Raw genomic sequence first — 22,303 nt, 5'->3', positions numbered from 1 at the left:
TCAGAACTGGGGTTTACAAGGCTGCATGTCAGCAGGGGCAGTATTGGTGATTTGAATCATTTGGCTCTCAGTTCTCTACATCCCTAGCTAGAAGGCCCAGTTGGTACTTTTGGGAGTAGCCTACTTGGACAAGCAAGGGGCCATCCTAATTCCTGTACTAGTCACTGCACAAACAAAGACCAGGAGCCTGTTCCAGTGGCTGATAAATCCAGAGTTGTGGACTTGATTTCTGAATCGTTTTGTTGGAGAGCACATCCATCAGGGCCATCCAGCTGACCCATAAATGCTGCTATTGATAAGGAGGGAAAATGGGCTGGGAAGAGTGTGGGCTTTAGCACTGGGACCACAGCTCCCGATTTTCATTGGTCTGATGTCTTTGCATACTAAAGATAGCACATCTGTTTGTATGGGTATATCATTTTATTTCTTTGCAAATAAAGCTAAAAATCATAGTTGACATATAATTATGGATTATTCTTGAATATTACATTTGAAAAATGAATATTTTATTTATCAATGTACTAATTACCTACTGGGCAGGCCCAAACTCACTTTTATGAGCTTTGCTGCCAGATTATTAGGGTAATTGATCTGTAATTAACGAGCATATTCTAGTGATGAATTCATCCCATTTGTCTTTTCAGTCCTGTTCCAGATTATATCAAATCAACTGTGGAAACTGTGGTGAAAATTCACCAGACAGAGGGAGATGGAGACATTTTAGCATTTCTTACTGGCCAGGTAATGCCATTGTACTTCTCTGATGAACAGACATGTTAAGACAGCACCAAAATTAATACAGAGCCTTGTTACTTTACTCAGCCGTTTATTTCATGTTTTGTTATATTTTGTGGTTCCATAATTATGTAAAAAATTGATTTGATGTCATTCATCTACCATCTAGATTGTCAGGGAGTCGTTAGCCCCTGCCTGTTCTGTCTGCAGAGGGTTAAATGTTTTTTAAATGTATTAACTGATTCCAAAATAAACTAAGTAGTTGAGTGAGGGCTGTTTTGTTTGCCAGAATTGGATACTACATTGGGTCCATGGTCCTGCACACATGTTGCTGCTGTGTACCTCTTTTTCCAGTGACACCTTTGCAGCTCATCCTGAAGGTGATAAGTGGCCATATTACTGGTACAACAACTGAACAGACCCAAGTGCTCACTGAAGGTGGCAGCACTATTCAGACCTGCCCTCCAACTGTAATCTTTTCCACTGCCAAACACTTTCCATGGTTCAGTAATCTTTTTTGGAGAAAGCTTCTAGTGATTTTATATGCTAAAACTTGTCCATATGCATGCGATGCTTGTTTGACACTGTATATGTATGCTGGGTAAAGTAGTCATTGTTTTTATTTATTGGGAACTCGTCCATTCATTGCAGATCACATTGATTTTTTAGTAACTAATAGTGTAGTTGCAAAATTTCACCCATTGTCATCATTGTTTATTAGCATTTAATTAAATATCATCCCAGAGTGGAACATGATGGCACTGAAATTACTGCATCTGACCAAAATTAAAATCCAGATTCTGACTTTGATCTTCTTTCAGTATGATGAAATAGCATGCTTTAAAGTGATCTCAGTTTCTTTGGTTCCTGGTTCAATGTCTTTAGGAAGAGGTAGAAACTGTTGTGTCGATGCTCATCGAGCAGGCTCGGGCGTTAGCTCGCACTGGGATGAAGAGACACCTCCGAGTTCTCCCCATGTATGCAGGACTGCCTTCCTTTGAGCAAATGAAAGTGTTTGAAAGGGTGTCACGCAGTGTCAGAAAGGTGAGACTATCCTGATGACCAAGGGTGTTGGCAGCCGTCTATAATCATAATGATGCTCATTTACTTGATGTGAAACTTGCTAAACACAAGGCAGACTTCTAGGTCTGTATTTCTGTGTAGTAGATCTAAAAGCACACAATAATAAATAATACATTGTGAAGATTTCTTTCTTTCTTTTTTTTTTTTTTGAGACGGAGCCTCGCTCTGTCGCCCAGGCTGGAGTGCAGTGGCGCAATCTCAGCTCACTGCAAGCTCCGCCTCCCGGGTTCACGCCATTTTCCTGCCTCAGCCTCCTGAGTACCTGGGACTACAGGCGCCGCCACCACGCCCGGCTAATTTTTTTGTATTTTTAGTAGAGACTGGATTTCACTGTGTTAGCCAGGATGGTCTCGATCTCCTGACCTTGTGATCCGTGTGCTTTGGCCTCCCAAAGTGCCAGGATTACAGGCGTGAGCCACCGCGCCTGGCCCGTTGTGAAGATTCTAAACCCGTCCCACTGAAGGGTCACTCTGACAGTAGTTATCAGATCAGGTGACTTCCCTTTTCTTCTCTTCTGCCTTCCTAATATTTCCCACGACACGTGCTTACTTTGGCTGAAGGGATTGTTTGCGGGGATTTAGGTCATCTGTCAGGAGCAATAGAAAGGTTGGTACACATGGTTTCTAAATAATTTAAGTATCAGCTTGCCTATTTTAAAAGGCCAAATTTAAATCAGTTAATTCAAGGTGTGGCTTAAAAATGCTTGGCCTTGAAGTGAGAGTGGGGAAGGGTGTGGTGGAAAGCACTGGTTTGAAGGAGCCGGCAGGCAGCCAGTCCGCTCACTGTTCATGGTCCCCCTGGGCCTGACTCTGCCTTTTCCTTTCATTAGATGAGGACCGCGCAGAACCAGCCCGAGGACAGCTTTTACTGTAGTAGCTATTTATGAACAGGTGGCAGAGAATAGAGCAGGTGAGGGATGGTCTGAGGATCCACTCCCAATGTCAGATCACCTGGAAGAGGGTGCTCAGCCTCTTGACCATTGGGATGGAGCAACTTGAGTCTGCCGCGTCAAACATTAATTGCAGCCAGTCAATCAGGAGACCTGGATTCTGCCCCTGAGCTACTGTGTGCCTTGGGACGACTGACTTAACCTTGAATCTGAGTTTTTGCAGCTGTAAAACATAATAATAACTTTCAGATAGGTGGTTTAATAGCATAATATCTTAATCCCAACTACATAAAAATATTAGGAAGATTATTTTATAAAATGATCCTTTATAAAATAATTTTTATAAAATGATTTATAAAATGTAAAATGCCTGAAAAAAGTTGTAACTGCTATGTGTATGTGTCCCATGCTGCTTAAACCCTCCAGGGGCAGCTCCCGATGTACTGGGAATAAAATGCAAATACCTCATGGTGACCCAGAGACCACATATAATCGCATCTCTGCCTCCCTCTGCAACCTCATCTTCTACTTACTCTGTATTTTGGCTGCACTGGCTGTTTCTCCTTCCTTTGAACTGTTTCTTCTTCTTGAATCTCTGTAGGATTGCCTGCTTCTTGTTACTCAGGTCTCTGCTCAAAATCTTTCACAGAGGCTCTCCCTGGCCAACAAATGTAAAGTAGCATGCCCTATTATTATAATAATATATAATATACATGTTATATACTATATCATATCATATTGCCTCATTGTATTAATATTTTCTTTATAGTATTTGTTGTACTCTGAAATTATCTTCTTGTTTATGTTCAGCAAGTCTTCAGCCCATTCACACTAGAATGTAAACTCTGGCAGAGCAGGGGTCTTGTCTGTCTTGTTTATCCTACATCCCATCACCTTGAACAGTGTTTGACAAAGTGCATACCCTCAGGAAGTAATCACGATATGAATGAATAAATGACTATACCTGCGCAAGGTGGTGGTGATTTACTTTGGTTATGCCAAAGGGAAAAACTAACAAATACTAGGCTCTGATCACTTTATATATTAATTGTATATAGTCCCTTCAGTAGCCCTAAGGGAGGTGGTAAATCTTATGATGTAGATGAGGAAACAGGTTCAGGAGATTGAGTAACTTATCCAGGGTCACATGATTAGGGAGAATTCAAATCCAGGGCACCCCCTGACATCGAAACTCACACTCTTTCTAGTATATTAAACTGCCTCTCACAGATTCTGCAATGTTGGAAATGTTAAATCTTTTAGGATTTTTAGGAGTTTATTAAAAGCAGAAAGAGTAAAATGACTTTTGTTCTTCTTTCTGTGTGGAACTTAGGTGATAGTGGCCACCAATGTGGCAGAAACCTCTATCACAATCAGTGGCATTGTGTATGTGATCGACTGTGGCTTTGTCAAACTCCGAGCCTACAATCCCAGGACAGCTATTGAATGCTTGGTGGTGGTGCCAGTCTCCCAGGCATCAGCTAACCAGCGAGCAGGACGTGGTGGTCGTAGTCGCTCGGGAAAATGTTATCGCCTTTATACAGGTTAGTGTGGCTTTCCCTAAGGGTTTTTGACTTTCTCGTAGTCAACCTGGGCATCAGAGTATAGCAAATGTTTACTCCTAATGGTAGAACTTAACATAAAATACAGGCCTTCCTCACAAGGCCCTGTGTAATCTGCCCCCCCCCACCTTCCTCACTTTAAATATGGTGTTTCTTTGTTACTAGTCCCCATTGGCCAAAGCTGGCCTGTGAGTGACCGCCTATTTGCTATCCTGTTCTAACCTAACATTTGGGCACAGGCCGGTGTAGCCATGCGCCCCTAGGGCATGGGCTGTGTGTCCTGGATCCTTTCTTGGCTTTCTTTCTTGACTTAATGTACTGTTTTCGTATTCCAAGATCCCTGAGTCTTGTGGAGCCTCACATTGGGTTCCACTTTTACTTCTGGTTCAGAGCATCTTTGCCAAGTGAAAATGGAAGGTCTGTCCCGAGACTCATTCATAGAAAACAAATAGTTGATGAACTCCTGCTCTGTGCTGTGCATCATGCTAGGTAGGCTCTGAGGGAACAGAAGGCAATTTTAATACTGTCTCAGCCCTTCTGGAGCTTTTTATCCAGCTTGAAGAGAGCCTTACCTACAGACAGTGATGGACCCAGAGCTGCTCTTTCTCTCTCTGCACTTCTCTTTTGTGGGGAATGCTGCTGAGATTTTCCCCAGTTGTCCAAACTCAATTTCCAAGTCATTGTTAATTCCCTTCTCTATCCAGTATCCATCTGCATTCACTTAACCAGGCCCAGGGTTTTCTGTTTTATTTTGTTTTGTTTCTTCTGGCGTTGCTACCCCTGAAGAAGGTCCAGGGGTTTTAGCTCTGCCATTTGTCTCTTCTTTTCCTTTCTGGTTATCATTGTCCTTGTTCAGTCTTTGATGTTGATCTTTCTTTTAGCAGTGTTTGTAGAGCATCTACTGTATGCTGGCCATGATGCTAGAGCTTGGAGATCTGGGGCTAGTAACCACGGTCTGTGGCCACAGTGGCTGACAGTCTGGTGGTGGAGGTAGACCTCAAAACAGATCAGCATACTATGGTATGATAGGGAGCAATAAAGAATCCGGAGCCTTGGAAGCAGAGAGCAGAGGCTTTTCCTTGGGCTGTTTTCTCTGCCCAGCAGATCCTCCTTATCTTTCAGATCCTCTCTCAGATGGCAATTCCCTCATGAAGCTTCTCCTAGAAGCTGGTGTTATCTTTCTGGGGATTTGGGGAGTGCTTCACAACCAGGGTGGTGCTTGAGCCTGATCTTATTGGCAGTACAGTCCTTATCTAGGTGAAGAGGTGATTGGGGAGATTCAGTTTCAGCATACCAGGCAGAGGGAATGGAATGTACAAGTACTTGCAGGGAAGGAAGTGGGTTTAGAACATTCATGGAAGGGAGAGAATAGGCAGAACCCAGGACCAGAGGACCAAGGGTAACCACTGAAGATGCTAAGAAGAAATGACTAGAGTAGAAAAGGGAGAGCCAGGACTGAAAGGGATTCTGACATGCAGAGAAGATTTCAAGACATTTTTCTCTTCAAAAATTATTTATTGAGGTGAAATTTATGTAACACAACATTAACCAAATTAAAGTGAACAATTTATTAAATTCACAATGTTGTGTGACCACCACCTCCATCTAGTTTCAGAACATTTCAGCCACTCCAGAGTAAAATCCCTTATGCATTAAGCAGTTTCTTCCCATTCTTTCTGGCTGCGAGTGCCTGGAAATCACCAACCTGTGTTCTTCTCAATGGATTTCTCTCTTTTGGATATTTCATGTGAAGAGTCATACAGTATGTGACCTTTTGTGTCTGGCTTCTTTTAGCATAATGTTTTTGAGGTTTATCTACATTGTAACATGTACTTAATTCCTTTTTATTACTGACTAATATTCTGTTGTACAGATAAACCACACTTTGTTTATTCATTTATTAGTTGTGGATATTTGGGCTGTTTTTGCCTTTTGGCTACTGTGAACAGTGCTGGTATGAACCTGCATGTACATGTACTTGAGTAGGTGTTTTTAATTCGTTTGGCTATTACAAGGTTATATGTAATTTTGTTTAACTTTTAAGGAGCTCAAGTTACTTTTATAGAGGCCAGCATTATCTCATGCACCAAGAAATCACAGACTAAAGATAGGCAGGTGGGTTTGGGTGAAAAGTCGTTGAATCTCTTTGCATGAGCAGTTTTAGTGGAAGTTGGGTTAGGGAGGGCCCCTGACTGTAGTGAGTGCATTGATATCCAGCCTCTAGGCTTCCACAGGAGCCTCCAGAAAGTGTTGCTTTGAACAGGGTGCCACCTGCTCAGACCCTCCACAGTTTCTCAAACCATGCTGGAATTTTCCTCAGCTTACTTCTCCTACTAACCACTACACATTGCTTCCCAGCTGAACTACAGACATGCCCTCTGCATGAGAAACACTTTGATATCTTTTCCTTGGGCTGTTTCCTCTTTGCCCAACAGATCCTCTTTGTCCTTCAAATCCTCCCTCAAATGGCAACATGCAGCTTCCCTGGAGGCCTTCTTCCGGCCACCCTGCTTCCTCCTTCCCTGAGCTTCCATTTCTCTTTGGGAAGTCCACTCCTTGGGACTTTTCCTATTTCTCCTTGAGGGTCAACTGTTTCTGGTCCAGGTCCCAGACCCCTGCATATCACTGAAGCTTTTCAAGGGGATTGCCTGCGACTCCTACAGCTTCTGGCCCTATGCCTCACACACTTGAGTAGAAAAGGGAGAGCCAGGAGAACTTGCATGTCATTGAACTTTCAGGAAACACCCACTTCCTGTGAGCTTTTCGGCAGAGTGGTCCTCTTATGTGGTAACTTTGTTTCTCCTTGGTCAGTAGAGTGCTTGGAAAATGGGGTTATATTATCAAGAAGCTGTACCCCAAATGCTGTTGAAGTATCTCGTTTGGAACTTCTTGCTGTTGGCCGTCATCCAGAACCTTCCAGTTAGACCCAATTTGTATCAGTTAGTCCACAGAATATTGGTTGTCTATTTTCTTAAAGAAAACCTTTTTGAAGTTCTTCAGGGACAGTGGTATTTCTTCAAGGCACTTTTTTTTTCTGGTTAACTAAAGCTTTAAGATCTAAATGGAAGTTGGGTCACCCTTGTATTGTTTGCGAAGGGTGTGCATCAGTTAAAATGTTGACTGATGTGGGAGATTTTGGTGGGTGGAGCATTCTCTATGTAATCCTTAAGCTTTCTGAATATACATGAAAATGATTTAAACTCTTCCTCTTTTTTCCCCACCCTTCCTGCCTAGCTTTTATAAAAAGGCCTTCTTCCAAAGTCTATTCTCCTTCCCCCTCCTTTTCTGCCCTTCCTGTCTTGGAATCTCTGTGTCTGAGGATGATTTTTCCTGTGTAAGGTCACCTTTTTTTCCTGGCAGGGCATGTAAATATTCATTTCTTGGTTTGGGGCAGCATTGGATTCTGGGAACGATATTGTGTACCTGCTTCGTTGATTTAAAAACTTTGATTTGGACAATTTTTGCTCTTTATAAGATTTGGTCATTCGTTATATTTTGGTGATTTATCTTGAGGTTATTCTTTGCTTGTATGTGAAGCTCTTGCTTCCTTGACTTATTCCAAACAGAGATGGTGGCAACTGGGAACTGATAGAGTGGTTCAGCAAATACTTAATTGGTTTGATTTAATGTTTTGCTGACAAAAAACATTAAAAAAACAGCATTTTAAAGCAAAAAGAAAAAGTTTTATAAAGGTGTATTCAAATATATTTATCTAAGGCATTTTAAAATAGAATGGTCTTTCCTAAGTATAAAAATAACTTTATATCATGTTATCTTGTGCATCTGCTCCTAGAATCCTAGAGCTTCTTTTTCAAGATAGAGAAGAAAATTTGTCCCTTGGTATAGTGATTGCATTTGATTGTGACATTTGGTCCCAAACAGTTCTGATTTCCTATCCTCAGAGGAAGCCTTTGACAAGTTGCCTCAGTCTACGGTTCCTGAGATGCAGCGTAGTAATTTGGCACCTGTCATCCTGCAGCTGAAAGCGCTAGGAATTGACAATGTCCTCAGGTTCCACTTCATGTCGGTAAGTCCTGCCTGCTGTCTGGGGCCATAGGGAGGCTAGGGAGCTCACAGGGGGATGTCAGGACACTGTCGTAGGGCATGCTGTCTTTCTTTTTTTTCCCTACTCAGGTCATGTGTTGTGTGTCTGCTTTGCAACCAGGCCCTGTGCAGGACGTAGGGGAAAACAGCCAGACAAGGTAGCCTCAATTCCTGTTCTTATATAGTTCCTGTTCTTGTCTGCTGGGGAATAGAGACAAGTAAGTGGGTAATTACAGAGCAGTGTGCCCAGGGCTCTGAGAGACAGAGGAAGTGCCCCCACCTTAGTCAGTCGTGTCCCAGGTGAAACCTGAAACCCAAATAGGATCTCACCAGGTTGGGAGGAGTGGAGAGTTCAGGACAGCTAGTCTTTGTACAGGCCTAGATGCAGGAGTACCATGACTAGGGGATCCTGGAGGGTTTAGATAGAGCTGCAGGAAGACCCTTATATCTGATTGCTTCTTGAGATGATTTCTAGGAGTGGAATGACTAGGTCAAAGAGCCATAGTCCTGTTGAGGGTCCTGTTACGTGGCCAGATTGCTTTACCAATGTCATTCAGTGCATGAATGCCCACCTTGTGGTCCTTCCATTGTGCCATGTTATCTTCTTTTAGTTTCGCTGACTTGATTGGCCGGGGGGGGGGGGGGAAATTACCTTTATTATAATTATTTTTAAATTTCTCATAAGGTAGCTTTTTATAAAAACATTTATTAGTCAGTTTGTATTTTTTCTGAATTGTTAAGCTATTTATCTGTTAGAATTTGTGTCTATTAGTGATTTTCAAGAGTCCTTTGAATATTAAAGACATTAATCTTTGTCTATAATATTTCTTACAAATATTTTCTATTTGTATTTTATTTTATTTTTTTAATGTGTAGACATTCTAAATATATTCACAGTAATCTATTTTTGCCTTTATGATTTCTTTGGCTATTCTTTTTTCTTTTTTTTTTTCTGAGACAGTCTCACTCTGTAGCCCAGGCTGGAGTGCAATGGTGCCATCTTGGCTCACTGCAACCTCTGCCTCCCATGCTCAAGTGATTCTTGTGCTTCAGCCTCGTGAGTAGCTGGGATTACAGGTGTGTGCCACCACGCCCGGCTAATTTTTTGTATTTTTAGTAGAGACAGGGTTTTGCCTTGTTGCCCAGGCTGGTCTTGAATTCCTGAGGTCAGGTGATCCACACATGTGGGCCTCCCAAAGTATTGGGATTACAGGCGTGAGCCACCACCCCCGGCCTCTTTGGTTATTCTTGTGCTTATGAAATACTTCTTATATTTGGGTCAGTGAATACATATTCACTCATATTTTCTTCTAGAATTTTTATGATTTGGGAACTTTGTTTTTTCCCAACTGTATATGGTATGACAAGTCTGGATTCTTGGATCGTAAAGTCCCTAATGTCATATGTGATGGTAAAATAGGTGAATGAAAGACTAGAACATACAGATATCAACTCTCCCAAAGAAAATTGTGTACTTACCTTACCATAAGTATAGGGAAAATGAACCCTTTGTTTATTGGTGTAGAGTAGAAGATATTATAAAGAAAAGATAAACAGGCTGAGCGTGATGGCTTATGCCTGTAATCCCAGCACTTTGGGAGGCCGAGGCAGGTGGATCACTTGAGGTCCGGAGTTCAAGACCAGCCTGGCCAACGTGGTGATACCCTGTCTTTACTAAAAATACAAAAATTAGCCAGGCATGGTAGCATGTGCCAGTAGTCCCAGGTACTTGGGAGGCTTGAGGCAGGAGAAACGCTTGAACCTGGGAGGCGGAGGTTGCAGTGAGCCTAGATTGTGCCACTGTGCTCCAGCCTGGGCAATAGGGCAAGACTCCTTCTTAAAAAAAAAAAAAGAAAAGATGAACAGTATGTGCCAATTTAAAAGCTTATGAGAAGCCCCACATGTAAAATTAAAGAAAAACATGCAGTGACAGAAATGACAGATCAGTATCTCAAAAAATACGAAGAGTTTTTATATGTACATCATTGACAGTAAATATTCAATAAATAAAGCTAAAGGAAAAAAACAGCACAAATTCAAATTGTAACTATCATTAGGACATGTTGAGCTTCTCTCTAGGAGAGAGGTGACTGCACGTTGATATAGCTATAAAGGATGACTTTACACTATTTTTTTCTTTTTTTTTTTTGGAAACAGAGTCTCACTGTGTCACCCAGGCTGGAGTGCAGTTATGTGATCTCAGCTCACTGCAACCTCCGCCTCATGGGTTCAAGCGATTCTCGTGTCTCGGCCTCCCAAGTAGACGAGGCTCGGCTAATTTTTTGTATTTTTGGTAGAAACGGGGTTTTGCCACGTTGGCCAGGATGGTCTTGAATGCCTGACCTCAGGTGATCTGCCCATCTTGGCCTCCCAAAGTGCTGGGATTACAGGTGTGAGCCACCATGGGCAGTTGACTTTACACTAATTAAATGATTAAGTATAAAGAAAAATGGTGAAATCCAAAACTGCCACAATTTCGGAAAGTAAATTCCTCCTATGTTACGCTGTTTCTGTCCCCATGGAGGACTTTCTGACGACATTTAATGAGCTGTAGAAATGCCTGCTATTTCTTCTCATAAAAATTTCTGCTGAAAAAATAATTCAGAAGAAGAAAAAAAGCTTACATATATGATAATGCTTATAGCATTTATATTAAATTTAAAAATATAAATGAAAATTATCGCAAAACTTTAGAACAGTTGAACAATGAAAAAAATGCATACAAGTTTATCTTCACATATTTCCTTGTGGTTATTATCCCCTGAAATTGTGGTTTTTATGGTTGAAATTACAGAGTACATATAATTTTGTATATTTAGCAATGTTATTTACAATGGTGAAAAACTGGAAACAACTTAATTGCCCAGCAATAAGAAAATTGACTTCTTTATGGAGTATGATCGTCATCGAGTATTATGCAGCCATCCCAAGTAGTTACTGTGAAGTTTGTATGGGTGCAAGAAACAATGAAAACAGAAAAACATGTAGTGAGAAGACCACACTAAAACTATACATACACAGTAATTCCAGATATGTTAAAACAGTGTTTCTGTATTATCCCAAATCAGTTGAGGTCATAGAGAAATACTAGTGAATGTGATTAGATGAAAATACTATGGATAAGATTTTTGTGGGGAGGGGGATAAGTTTTTTTTGTTAATTGACTGGAAATCGGGTCAGGAATTGAGTCAGAGATGACCTTGTTAGTTTTTTCTGTAATTGTTAAAAGCCTAGTTCAGAGATTGCTATTCCTGTTATCTCATCCACTCTCAGTATAAAAGATCCCAGAGGGTTTAAGCTCCTTCATTTAGGTGTTGTCCGTTTTGCCTCTTTGTAGAGAAAGATGTTGTAGGCACCAAGGAAGAGCTAGTGGATCATTTACATGATTTGCTCAATGTTGATTTGTTGAATCCTCTCTGTGTAATGAATCCAATAGTTTTAGTTCCTGCCCTTGTAAGTGTGTTCACCTGTGTGTTCAGTCACTACAACGTTTAAAATAGTTTAACTTTGGTCTTTAGCAAACAAAGTAGGGGAGGTAGACTGGGAAAAATGAGGCCTGAGTTCAGCTTTGCCGCCAACTGCCTATATGACCTTGTTCAGATGTCTTTTCCTTATTACAGTTCACTTTACTCATCTGTAAAACTGAGCTAAAACAATGTGATGATTAAAATACATTTGCTATGTGAATGCAATTAGAAAAAAATGCTATGTGAATTTAGAAAAAATGCATTTAGAAAACATGCTATGCAGTTTAAAAACGTACTATAATTTTATTACCTGGGTTATTAGAAACCACATAATTTAGAAAAAAATATGATGCCTGGCACTTAGGTGCTCAGTCAAGATTTATAGAAGAAAAGGAGGTAAAGATCTGGAAAATCAGACTGAGGCTGACTACATCAGCTTTGCTTATGAACTTTAGGTTCTCTAGAACTATTATTTTTTGAAATTCAAATTCAACATATGTTGCAGTTTCCAGACAGGGATTAGGAAAAAACAAATTTAGCGTATGTTATTTACCCACCATGGGGCCTGGAGTAGGTCTCTGGGGGATGCAAAGATAGATCATCCCCGAGTGCTGCAGTGTCCTGGGGCCCCAGTGTGGTAGAAGGTTGAGTCTGCGAAGTAAAAATTAGAAATGTCTCAGGAGGGTTTAAGGAAAATGAAGAGGTAGTTTAAGATAGGGACCTATCACATCTGGTGGAGGGGAGGATGAGGGAGCGCTTTGAAGGGAAGTGTTTCATCAAGCTGAGCCTTAAAGGCCAAGCGGTACAAGGGTGCCTGGAAGAACAGGAAGGACATTTCGAGAAGTGCCAACAGCATGAACAGAAACATGGTGGCTGGGAAGAATGGGGCATGGTAGAGGGGAGAGTGGATTTGAAAAGGAAACAGCCACATTTTAATGTTTGTTGCTCAAATAAATTGATTTAGGAAGATTTTTAAATGTTTTTTCCAGCCCCCTCCAGCACAGTCGATGGTTCAAGCCTTGGAGTTACTGTATGCTCTGGGAGGTATGCCAGTTTTTCTCATCGTTCTCTCTTGTTATTGTGTGTTCTCTTTTGCGATATTAAAAGTGAGGTCGTATTCACTTTAGGGCTCTTAGTATCTTCAGAAATGGGGTTGGTTCTCCCCATATATATAATCTCCTTAATGATAGTTTATTGAAATAGAAAGTTGGGACCATAATTAGACAGATGAAAGCTGATTGTGACAGCCAGTATATAAAACATGCCGGTTCGTCAGAAGCTATTAAAAAGAATCACCAGAGCCACACTCCTAAGAGACGTCTAGAGATCAGCAGTTCCCAACCAGGATGTCAGATCTTACCTCCCCAGACCTTTTTTCTCCACCTAACGACCACATCCTTAATCATGGCTCAGTATTCTCTCCCTAAATCCTCTTCATTTCATTCCTGGAGTTACTTGTGGAGAATTGGGAACATTATCAGCTTCTAGTATTGTTTAGGCAAGGAAACACGATGTTATGGGGGAACTTCTATTCACTTGTTGATTAAAGATGTTATTACAATTGCTTTTGTACCAACCTTAATAGCATTTATCTTGACGTAGAGAAAATCATAGTCTGAATTCACCTCTTCAGGGAATACTGCCTCTTCTGTGACTGGTACCACAAATGAATATAATTTCCAATTTGGAATTAGGTTTTAGTGGAGATTTTGCTTTTTGAGATTTATTTTGAGTGTTACTTTTTTTAAATAGCTGTATTGAAGTATAGTTTATGTATGTTCACTCGTTTACAGTGTACAAATTCAGAGGCTTTTAGCATATTTTCATGGTTGTGCAACCATCACCACAGTCTAATTGTAGAACATATTCATCACCCAAAAAAGAAATCTTTACCCATTAGCGCCGAACTTCTCATTCTCTTTCCCCCTAGTCCCCTAGCCCAGGGCAACCACTATCTGGTTCCATCTCTATAGAGACTTTTTATCTCTACAGGTGCGCCTTTTCTGGACATTTCATATAAATAGATTTGTATAATATGTGGACTTTTGTGATTGGACTTCTGTCTCAGTCTGTCTTCTGTTGCTGTAACAGAATGCCGGAGGCTGGGTAATTTCTAAAGAGGTTTATTTGGCTCACAATTCAGGTGGCTGAAAGCTCCAAGATTAGGCAGCTGTATTTGAGGAGGGCCTCAGCCTGCTTCCACTCAAAGTGGAAAGCAAAAGGAGAGTGGGCAGGTGCAGAGATCACATGGCGAGAGAGGAAGCCAGAAAGAGAAACAGAGGAAGCCAGGCTCTTTTAAGAACCTGCTGTCGTGGGAACTAATCCATTACTCACCCTGGGTAAGGGCATTAACCTGTTCATGAGGGATCACCCTCATGACCCATACACCTCCCACTAGGCCCCATCTCCCAACACTGTCACGTTGGGCATCAAATTGCAACATGAGCTTTGGTGAGGACAAACTACATCCAAACCATAGCAGCTTCTTTCATTTAGTAAGATGTTTCCCAGGTTCCTTCATGTTGTAGCATATATTCGTACCTTATCCTTTTTTCTCGCGGAATAATATTCTGTTGTATGGATATACCACATATTTTTTATCCATTCATTGGTTGATGGATATTTGGGTTGTTTCCATTTTTTGGCTAATATAAATAATGCTGCTACGAATATTAGCATGTAAATATGGTTTTGGTGAACATTCCCACCAGCAATGTATGAGAGTTCCAGTTTTTCCACATTGTTGCCAATGCTTGTAATTGTCTTTTGTGTTGTAGCCATCCTAGTGGGTATGAAGTGGTATCTCGGTTTTGATTTGCGTTTCCCTGATGAGTCATGATGTTGAGCACCTTTTCATGTGCTTGCTGCCCATTTGTAAATCTTCTTTGGAGAAAAGTCTGTTCAAATCCTTTGCCCATTTTTATTTGTGCTATTGTGTTTTTAAATTGAGTTGAAGTTCTTTATATATTCTGGGCACATATTCTTATCAGATATGTGGTTTGTAAATATTTCTCCCATTTCTATGGTTTGGCTTTTTACTTACATGTACTTACTTTTTACGTATTAGTATTGTCTGCAGTACAAAAATTTTAAGTTTTTGTGTGGTTCAGTTTATCTGTATTTTTCTTTTTTTTTTTGTTACGTGTGCCATTAGTGTCATGTCTAAGAAACTTGCCTAACCTGTAGTCATTAAGATCTTCTCCTGGGTTTTATAGTTTTGGCCCTTACATTAGGTCTGATCCATTTTGAGTTACTTTTTTGGTGTGGAGTGAGGTAGGGGTCCATCTTCATTCATTATGTTGATTTTACTTCTCTGTGAATAGCCAGTTACTGATTTAAAAGAGCTCCAGTGGTTTAAAAGACCTTCAGCTGGATTTACATAAGATCAACCTGGAGTGAATGTGTGTTGGAGAAGGTTTCCACCCCCTCTTCTCAAGCATGTAATAGGAACCGAAAGCATGTTTCCTGGGCTGATCTGTAGTGAGGATGAGAGAATATTGACAGCATAGGAATTTTTATTTGGGATGGTTTTTCTCCGGTCAAACAATGAAATTTAGAATATTTCCTATTTCTTCAATAGCGTAAATAAGCTGGAAAAGGTAGAGGGAGCCCCCCAGCTTCATTTAATTTCAAGCTGAATTATCACCTTTAAAGAGATGTCTTACTGAACTCTGCCTTACTCTGAGGTCTTGCAGCATTTAAGTAGTAAAACAGTAGTCTGTATCTTGGGGGTCTTGAGAATCCAATACCTGGATGTTGGCAAGTGTTAGAGCGCAAGGAGGGCAGCTGGGGAGTTGAAGGAGTCAGCCCAGTTCAGCAAAATGCTCAGGAGGCAGTCACATGAACAGGGCTGGTGTTGGCACCAGAGGGATCTGGGTTAGTGTTTAGATTCCAGGTTGCTGGCCTTGTAGTTGCTCATTGTTGTTCTCATGCTGCTAATAAAGAGACACCCAAGACTGGGTAATTAATAAAGGAAAGAGGTTTAATGAACTCAGTTCCACATGACTGGGGAGGCCTCATAATCATGGAAGAGGAAAGGCATGTCTTACATGGCAACAGGCAAGAGAATTTATGCAGGGGAACTCCCCTTTATAAAACCATCAGATCTTGCGAGACTTATTCATTATTATGAGAACAGTATGGGGAGACTGCCCCTGTGTTTCAGTTATCTCCTCCTGGCCCCGCCCTTGACATGTTTACAATTCAAGGTGAGATTTGGGTGGGGACACAGCCAAACCATATCACTCATGTAGTATGAGAAGGGCACAGGACATGGGATGCCATCAATGCCATCCTGGCACATCTGTGGCCTGTCCTGTCCTGGAGGTGGAAGAAAGTCCAGACAGTGAGGGGACAAGGGAGATGGCAGAGAACCAGGAGAGTGGGGGGCCAGAAGCTGGCGAAGGGTAGTTCCAAGAAGCAGTGGCCAGCAGAGCTGAGTGCTGCCGAGGCTGTCAGGAAGATGCCTTGCGTTTGGCACTACCCGGTTGTTAGGTTGTTGGGAAGAGTGGTCTCTTTGGAGTAGTGGGAACAGGCGAGGCTGTTGTGGCTTGGGGAGAGGGTACAAGCAGAAGGCTGCAGGGCATTTCCTTATAATTAAGTCCTTGAATAGAAGTCTTTAAAAGTATCAGTGTTTAAAAACAGGGTATTCAAGAGTTCAGTGGAGATCTTTTCTTTTAATGTAATAGCACTCTAGTGTCATGGAGTTTGGTAGTGCATGAATCACCTTTTGGATACTTTCTTCTTTTTAGCATATATTTTCTTTTATTCTCTCAACAACTATGTGCCTTCCAACACAATGGTACCTGCCTTCTGATTTCTTTTGTTGTTCTTATGGCAGGTCTGGACAAAGACTGTCGCCTGACTGAACCGCTCGGCATGAGAATTGCAGAGTTTCCTTTGAATCCCATGTTTGCCAAAATGCTGCTTGAATCAGGTGGGTAGAGCCTGATAGCTTGAATTGATTTTATTTGGACTGTCAGAGGTGTTGTTTGCCTGAATTCTGAGCACCCTGGGGAAGAGGGTACAATATGGTAAAAAAGTATATATATATCTGTAACATAACATTTATTGTTTTAACCATTTTAAATGTGTAGTTCTGTGATACAAAGTACATTCATATTGTTGTGCAACCATCAGCACCATCCATTTCTAGAACTTCTTCCATCTTCTCTGTTGAAACTCCATATTTGGTAAACACAAATTCCCTATTCTCTCCTCTGCCCAGCCCCTGGCAACCACCACTACTTTCTGTCTCTATGAATTTGACTACTCTAAGAACCCTCAGAAGTGCAATCACACAGTATTTGTCCTTTGTGACTCTCTTGTGTCTGTTAGCATAATGTCTTCCAGGTTCATCCATGTCGTAGTATGTGTTAAAGTTTTCTTTATTTTTAAGGAGGAATAGTATTTTATTGTATATCTATACTATGTTTTGTTTATCTGTTGACAGACACTTTGGTTGCTTCTTTTGGCTGTTGTGAATAATGCTGCTATGAACATGGATACACAAATATCTTTTTGAGTCCCTGTTTTTACGTTTTTTGGGTATATAGCCAGAAGTGGAATTACTAAATCGTGATAATTCTTTAATTTTTAAAAATTTGTTTTTAATTAACAAATAATAATTGTATATATTTATGAGATACAGTGTGATGTTTTAATCTATGTACACATTGTAGATTCAACCAAGCAAATTAACATATTCACCAACTCACCAACTTATCATTTTTTTGTGCTAAGAATTTGTGCTAAAATGTTAAAATTCTATTCTTTTAGCAATTTTGAAATATACAATACATTATGATTAACTGTGGTCACCATGCAGTGCAAAACCTATTCCTCCAGTCTAACTGAAACTTTGTTAGTTTCAGTTAGGGGATCTCCCAGCCTCTGGTGATCACCTTTCCACTCTCTGTTTCTATGAGATTGACTTTTTTAGATTCTATATATAAGTGAGATCATACAGTGTTTGTCTTTCTGTGCCTGCCTTATTTCACTTGGCATAATGTCCTCCAGTTCCATTTATGCTGTTGTGAATGACATTGTTTTCTTCTTTTTTTAAGGCTGCATGTTATTTCATTGTGTGTGTACATATTTATATATACCACATTTTCTTTATTCATTCATCCAATGAATGGACACTTGGATTGCTTCCAAATTTTGGCTTTTGTAAATAATGCTGAAATGAATATGGGAATGCAGTTATCTCCTTGAAATATCAGTTTCAGTTCCTTTGGATATATACCTAGTAGTGCGATTGTTAGAGCATATAAGTCCATTTTTAGTTTTTTGAGGTAGTGCCATATGATTTTCCATTAAGGGGTGTACCATTTTGCATTTCTGTCAGCAGTACACAAGGGTTCCAATTTCTTTGACTTCTTCAGATTTTCGTGAGGACATGAGTTCTAGGATAAAAGATCTGGAAGTCTTCTCATAATTAGAAATCAAAATCATCTAGAAAGTATAATTTGTTTTTTTACCCCTGGGAAAGATAGTTTAATTTTTTCTTGCTTTTGTCTAACTTTTATATCAACTGGCAATTTATGAAGATTCAGACCCAGTATGGGGAAAGCTAACTAATTATGTTTTGAAGCAACCACTTGTCCTCAGGCTTCCGTTTAGAAACAGGATTTTTTTTTTTTTTTTTTGAGATAGTATCTCACTCTGTTGCCCAGGCTGGAGGGCAGTGGCGCAGTCTCAGCTCATTGCAACCTCTGCCTCCCGGGTTCAGTTCAAGCGATTCTCGTGCCTCAGCCTCCTGAGTAGCTGGGATTACAGGCGTGTGCCACCATGCCCAGCTAATTTTGTATTTTTAGTAGAGATGGGGTTTCACCATGTTGGCCAGGCTGGTCTTAAACTCCTGACCTCAGGTGACCTGCCCGCCTTGGCCTCCCAAAGTGCTGGGATTACAGGTGTGAGCTACCGCACCTGGCCGAGAAACAGGATTCTAAGCGTGGACTGGGAAGTGCATCATTCATGAGGTGGGAGTCAGTGGGGAGATGGGACACGGGCAGTGCAGTGTGCTTTGCCTTGTGCCCTGGAGTGGTGATTGGTGCCGACTCTGTTTCCAGGTGCTCCAGCAGCCCCACAGCATGCTTTGCTGGTCTAGTTGTGCCTTGGGCTTCCCAGCTGAGATGAACCCTTTTGAGAAGGAAGCCACTTCATAGAAGTGGTCAGGAGCAGAGAAACAGCAGTAGGGGCACAAGCCTCTCATTCCCTGTCCCCTTCCCCTCTCGGACTTCCTGCCAGGATTCCAGATGTTCCCACAGGAGGGTAGGGAGCAGGTGTGGAGCTGACCTGCCCTTAGTGATGGGGCCAGTCTTGAGCTTGGCTTACAGTCAGAGTCCCTCATATTTCAGCTGCAGAGGGCAGTAACACCTTCTTTTTTGGAGTCCTTCAAGGCTACTGTTCATCTGGGCTACATATGGGACTCCACATTTGGCTGAGTGAAATATTTATATACTGTAAACTTTATTTTTTTGTTTTTATTTTTCTGAGAGAGGGTCTCGCTCTGTCACCCTGGCTGGAGTGCAGTGGCGTGAACTTGACTCACTGCAGCCTTGACCTCCCGGCTTTAAGCAATCCTCCTGAGTAGCTGGGCCACAGGCACATACCACCATGCCTGGCTAATTGTTTAATTTTTTGTGGAGATGGGGTTTTGCCATGTTGCACAGGCTTATATACTATAAACTTTAAAAAATTAAGCTATAGAAAAAAATATGTTCTTAGTCTTCAGTGTGGTGCAAGGAAAGTATCATAAAATGTCTTTCACTTCTTGTTGACACATTATATGGTTGAAACCAAACATGCTTTTTGTTTTACAGGAAACTTCGGCTGTTCTCAGGAAATTCTAAGCATCGCTGCCATGATGCAGATCCAGAATATCTTTGTGGTCCCCCCAAACCAGAAGTCCCAGGCAGTAAGTCAGCTCTGTCCCCAGGCTGTCTGTACCAGTCTCTTTCGCTTTGAGCTTTCCTTGTCAAAACTGTACCCAGGAACTGCTGAAGACAGAGCTGTACAAATGTGATCTGCTCATGTTTTGAGTGTTTATTGTGTGCTTGATGTTGTATCAAGCGTTTTGCAGGCGTCATTCCACTTTATCTTCATCGTAAACCTGGGAAGTAGATCTTATTATCATATTTTATTTATTTATTTATTGAGAGGGAGTCTCACTCTGTCGCTCAGGCTGGAGTGTAGTGGCATGATCTCAGCTCACTGCAACTGCACTTTGCCTCCCGGGTTCAAGCAATTCTCCTGCCTCCCATGTAGCTGGGATTACAGGTGTGCTCCACCACGCCTGGCTAATTTTTGTATTTTTAGTAGAAACGGGGTTTCACCATATTGGCCAGGCTGGTCTCAAACTCCTGACCTCAGGTGATCTGCCCGCCTTGACCTCCCAAAGTGTTGGTATTACAGGTGTGAGCCGCTGTGCCCAGCCTATTATCATGTTTTAAAGATGGAGGCACAGAGAGGTTAGATAACTCATTTACAGTTGCACAGCCAGAATTGTTGGCTCTGGATTCACAGTCCAGAGCCCCACACCTTAACCATGGAAATACCAACTTCTAGTTTCTGTCAGGGAAATTGTCATTCAGACTGCTCTGCTAGAAACCTCGGTGGGCACATTAGTGACATAAGAAGTCAGGTGCCAGGGTATAGCAGGCTGATTCTGGGTATCACACGGCAGCATGGTGATATTGCAGGTGGATCATTATAAGCTAGAGAGATCCAATCCCCACCTAAGGCGCAGGCATCAGCAATGACTAATTGAGTGAACACTGGAAAGGTGGAAGGAGAAGTTTTGATACTGAAGAGTTAGATACTCAGACGTAAGGTGTGCTGATAGAGTTAGGTCAAAGATGAGTTCAAAGTCAGCTCCTGTTTGAGAGTCAGAGAATCAGGAGCCTTATGCATGGAGGGACTGAATTTGTATGTGTAATGAGGAGGAGAGAGACTTTCCTAGGGATTGTTGGAATCCTCCTTGTCAGTTGTATAACTATAGGTTACAAAGTTTTTCTGCCTCTGTGCCCAGATGCTTATGTCTGTTTTTGTTTAGTTTTGTTTTTAATTAACCTGGAGGAGGAGAGGGATGAGAACACTAACATTTTATCAAATTTCTTTGCCAGATACTTTATAGCAAATTATCTTAATCCACAGCAATCTTGATAGATTTAGTTTCCTGATTTTACAGATAAGGAAGTCAAGGCTGAGAAAGGTTAAGTAACCAAGCTGCGTTCTTTCAGGATATGGCAGAGCTAGAATGCTGCAAACCAGTTCTTTCTGAATCCATAACCCACACGCTATTCACCGTGCAATATTATTTCCCAGTGCAAAAGGCTTACAGGAGTCAATTTCTTTCTTTCTCTTTTGAGACAGGGTCTTGCTCTGTTTCCTTTGGGTGGAGTGCAGTGGTGCAAACATGGCTTCTGGGCTCAAGTGATCCTCCCACCTCAGCCTAGTAGCTGGGACTTGGAGTCACACACCACCATGCCCTGCTAATTTTGTTTTTTTTTTAGTTTTTGTAGTCATGGGGTTTACCTATGTTGCCCAGGCTGGTCTCAAACTCCTGGGCTCAAGCAATCCTCCCACCTTAGCCTCCCCAAATGCTGGGATTACAGGCATGAGCCACCACACCCAGCCAAGGGTCAAATTCTGAATGTTGCTTTATTCTTTCCAGATTCGAGTGCACCGTAAATTTGCTGTGGAGGAGGGCGACCACCTCACTATGCTCAATGTATATGAAGCATTTATCAAAGTAAGCACAACTGCTCGAAGTGCCACCTCAACACACCACCTTCTGGAGGTGATCTAGGAAGGAGGATCCCAGAAGTTCAGTTTGTAAAGGAATGGCCAAGAGAGCACTTGATTTTCCTTTTAGATTTATTGCCAGTACTTCTAACTGGTGGGTCGGGCTTTCTGCCTGAGTTTGTGATGCTGTATTGCTGAGAAGAACACGGGAATCATTCACTGCTTTCCTTTGCTTGGAGATACGGTACACTAGTGGCAGGCCAGTGGCCCAGCCTCACGTCATCTCATATCCACCGCGTAGTAGACAGAAAGGCAACATTTGAATAGGAAGTTCTGTTACATTTTCTGAGAGCAACTTGTAGTCCTGGGTTGACTCTTCAAAGTTATGCCAGATGCCATGAGAAGACATTTAGTTGAGATCTGTGCATATTCACATATCCCACCTATATTTAGCTATAAGTGATGTTAATTTTTTATTGTTAATATTCTTTAAAACTAAGCAAATAATACAGCTTACAGTTCTCATAAAAAATTGTTAATAAAGGTGATGAAAATGATGAAAAAAGAAACCTTACATAAAAGAAAGGGTATAGTATTTCAGATTTTTAATATTCATTTCTTAAATACTCTTTTAGAAGTGAAGAAATACTAAATTTTTGTTTACCAGTGATTTGAGGAGATGATTCAGTTGGTGAAATGTTTTCAGAAAAAAAAAATTCACCTCTTATTGAGACTTATGGCTTAAATCAGTTAAAATTCATTTGTACAGGCAC

At 41.3% G+C, this 22,303-nt stretch overlaps 1 protein-coding gene across 2 annotated transcripts in view; it reads left to right on the top strand.

Annotated features, from left to right (window-relative positions):
* Nucleotides 1-22,303, top strand: part of DHX35 (DEAH-box helicase 35) — a 77,978-nt gene that overhangs the window by 40,450 nt on the left and 15,225 nt on the right. For both annotated transcript variants that reach the window (XR_007729329.1, XM_050807057.1), the window contains exons 10-17: nt 645-741; nt 1,621-1,779; nt 4,041-4,251; nt 8,172-8,296; nt 12,770-12,824; nt 16,621-16,716; nt 19,607-19,701; nt 21,460-21,537. Coding sequence is in view for 1 of the 2 variants with exons in the window: in XM_050807057.1 (XP_050663014.1) it covers nt 645-741; nt 1,621-1,779; nt 4,041-4,251; nt 8,172-8,296; nt 12,770-12,824; nt 16,621-16,716; nt 19,607-19,701; nt 21,460-21,537 (916 nt within the window). In the remaining variant the exon portion in view is untranslated. The remainder of the gene's footprint in view (nt 1-644; nt 742-1,620; nt 1,780-4,040; nt 4,252-8,171; nt 8,297-12,769; nt 12,825-16,620; nt 16,717-19,606; nt 19,702-21,459; nt 21,538-22,303) is intronic.

This window comes from Macaca thibetana, chromosome 10 (genome assembly GCF_024542745.1).
Source record: "Macaca thibetana thibetana isolate TM-01 chromosome 10, ASM2454274v1, whole genome shotgun sequence".
Classification (NCBI taxonomy): domain Eukaryota; kingdom Metazoa; phylum Chordata; class Mammalia; order Primates; family Cercopithecidae; genus Macaca; species Macaca thibetana.
The sequence above is the reverse complement of the archived record's forward strand: the minus strand, read 5'-3'. Positions and strand labels throughout refer to the sequence as shown.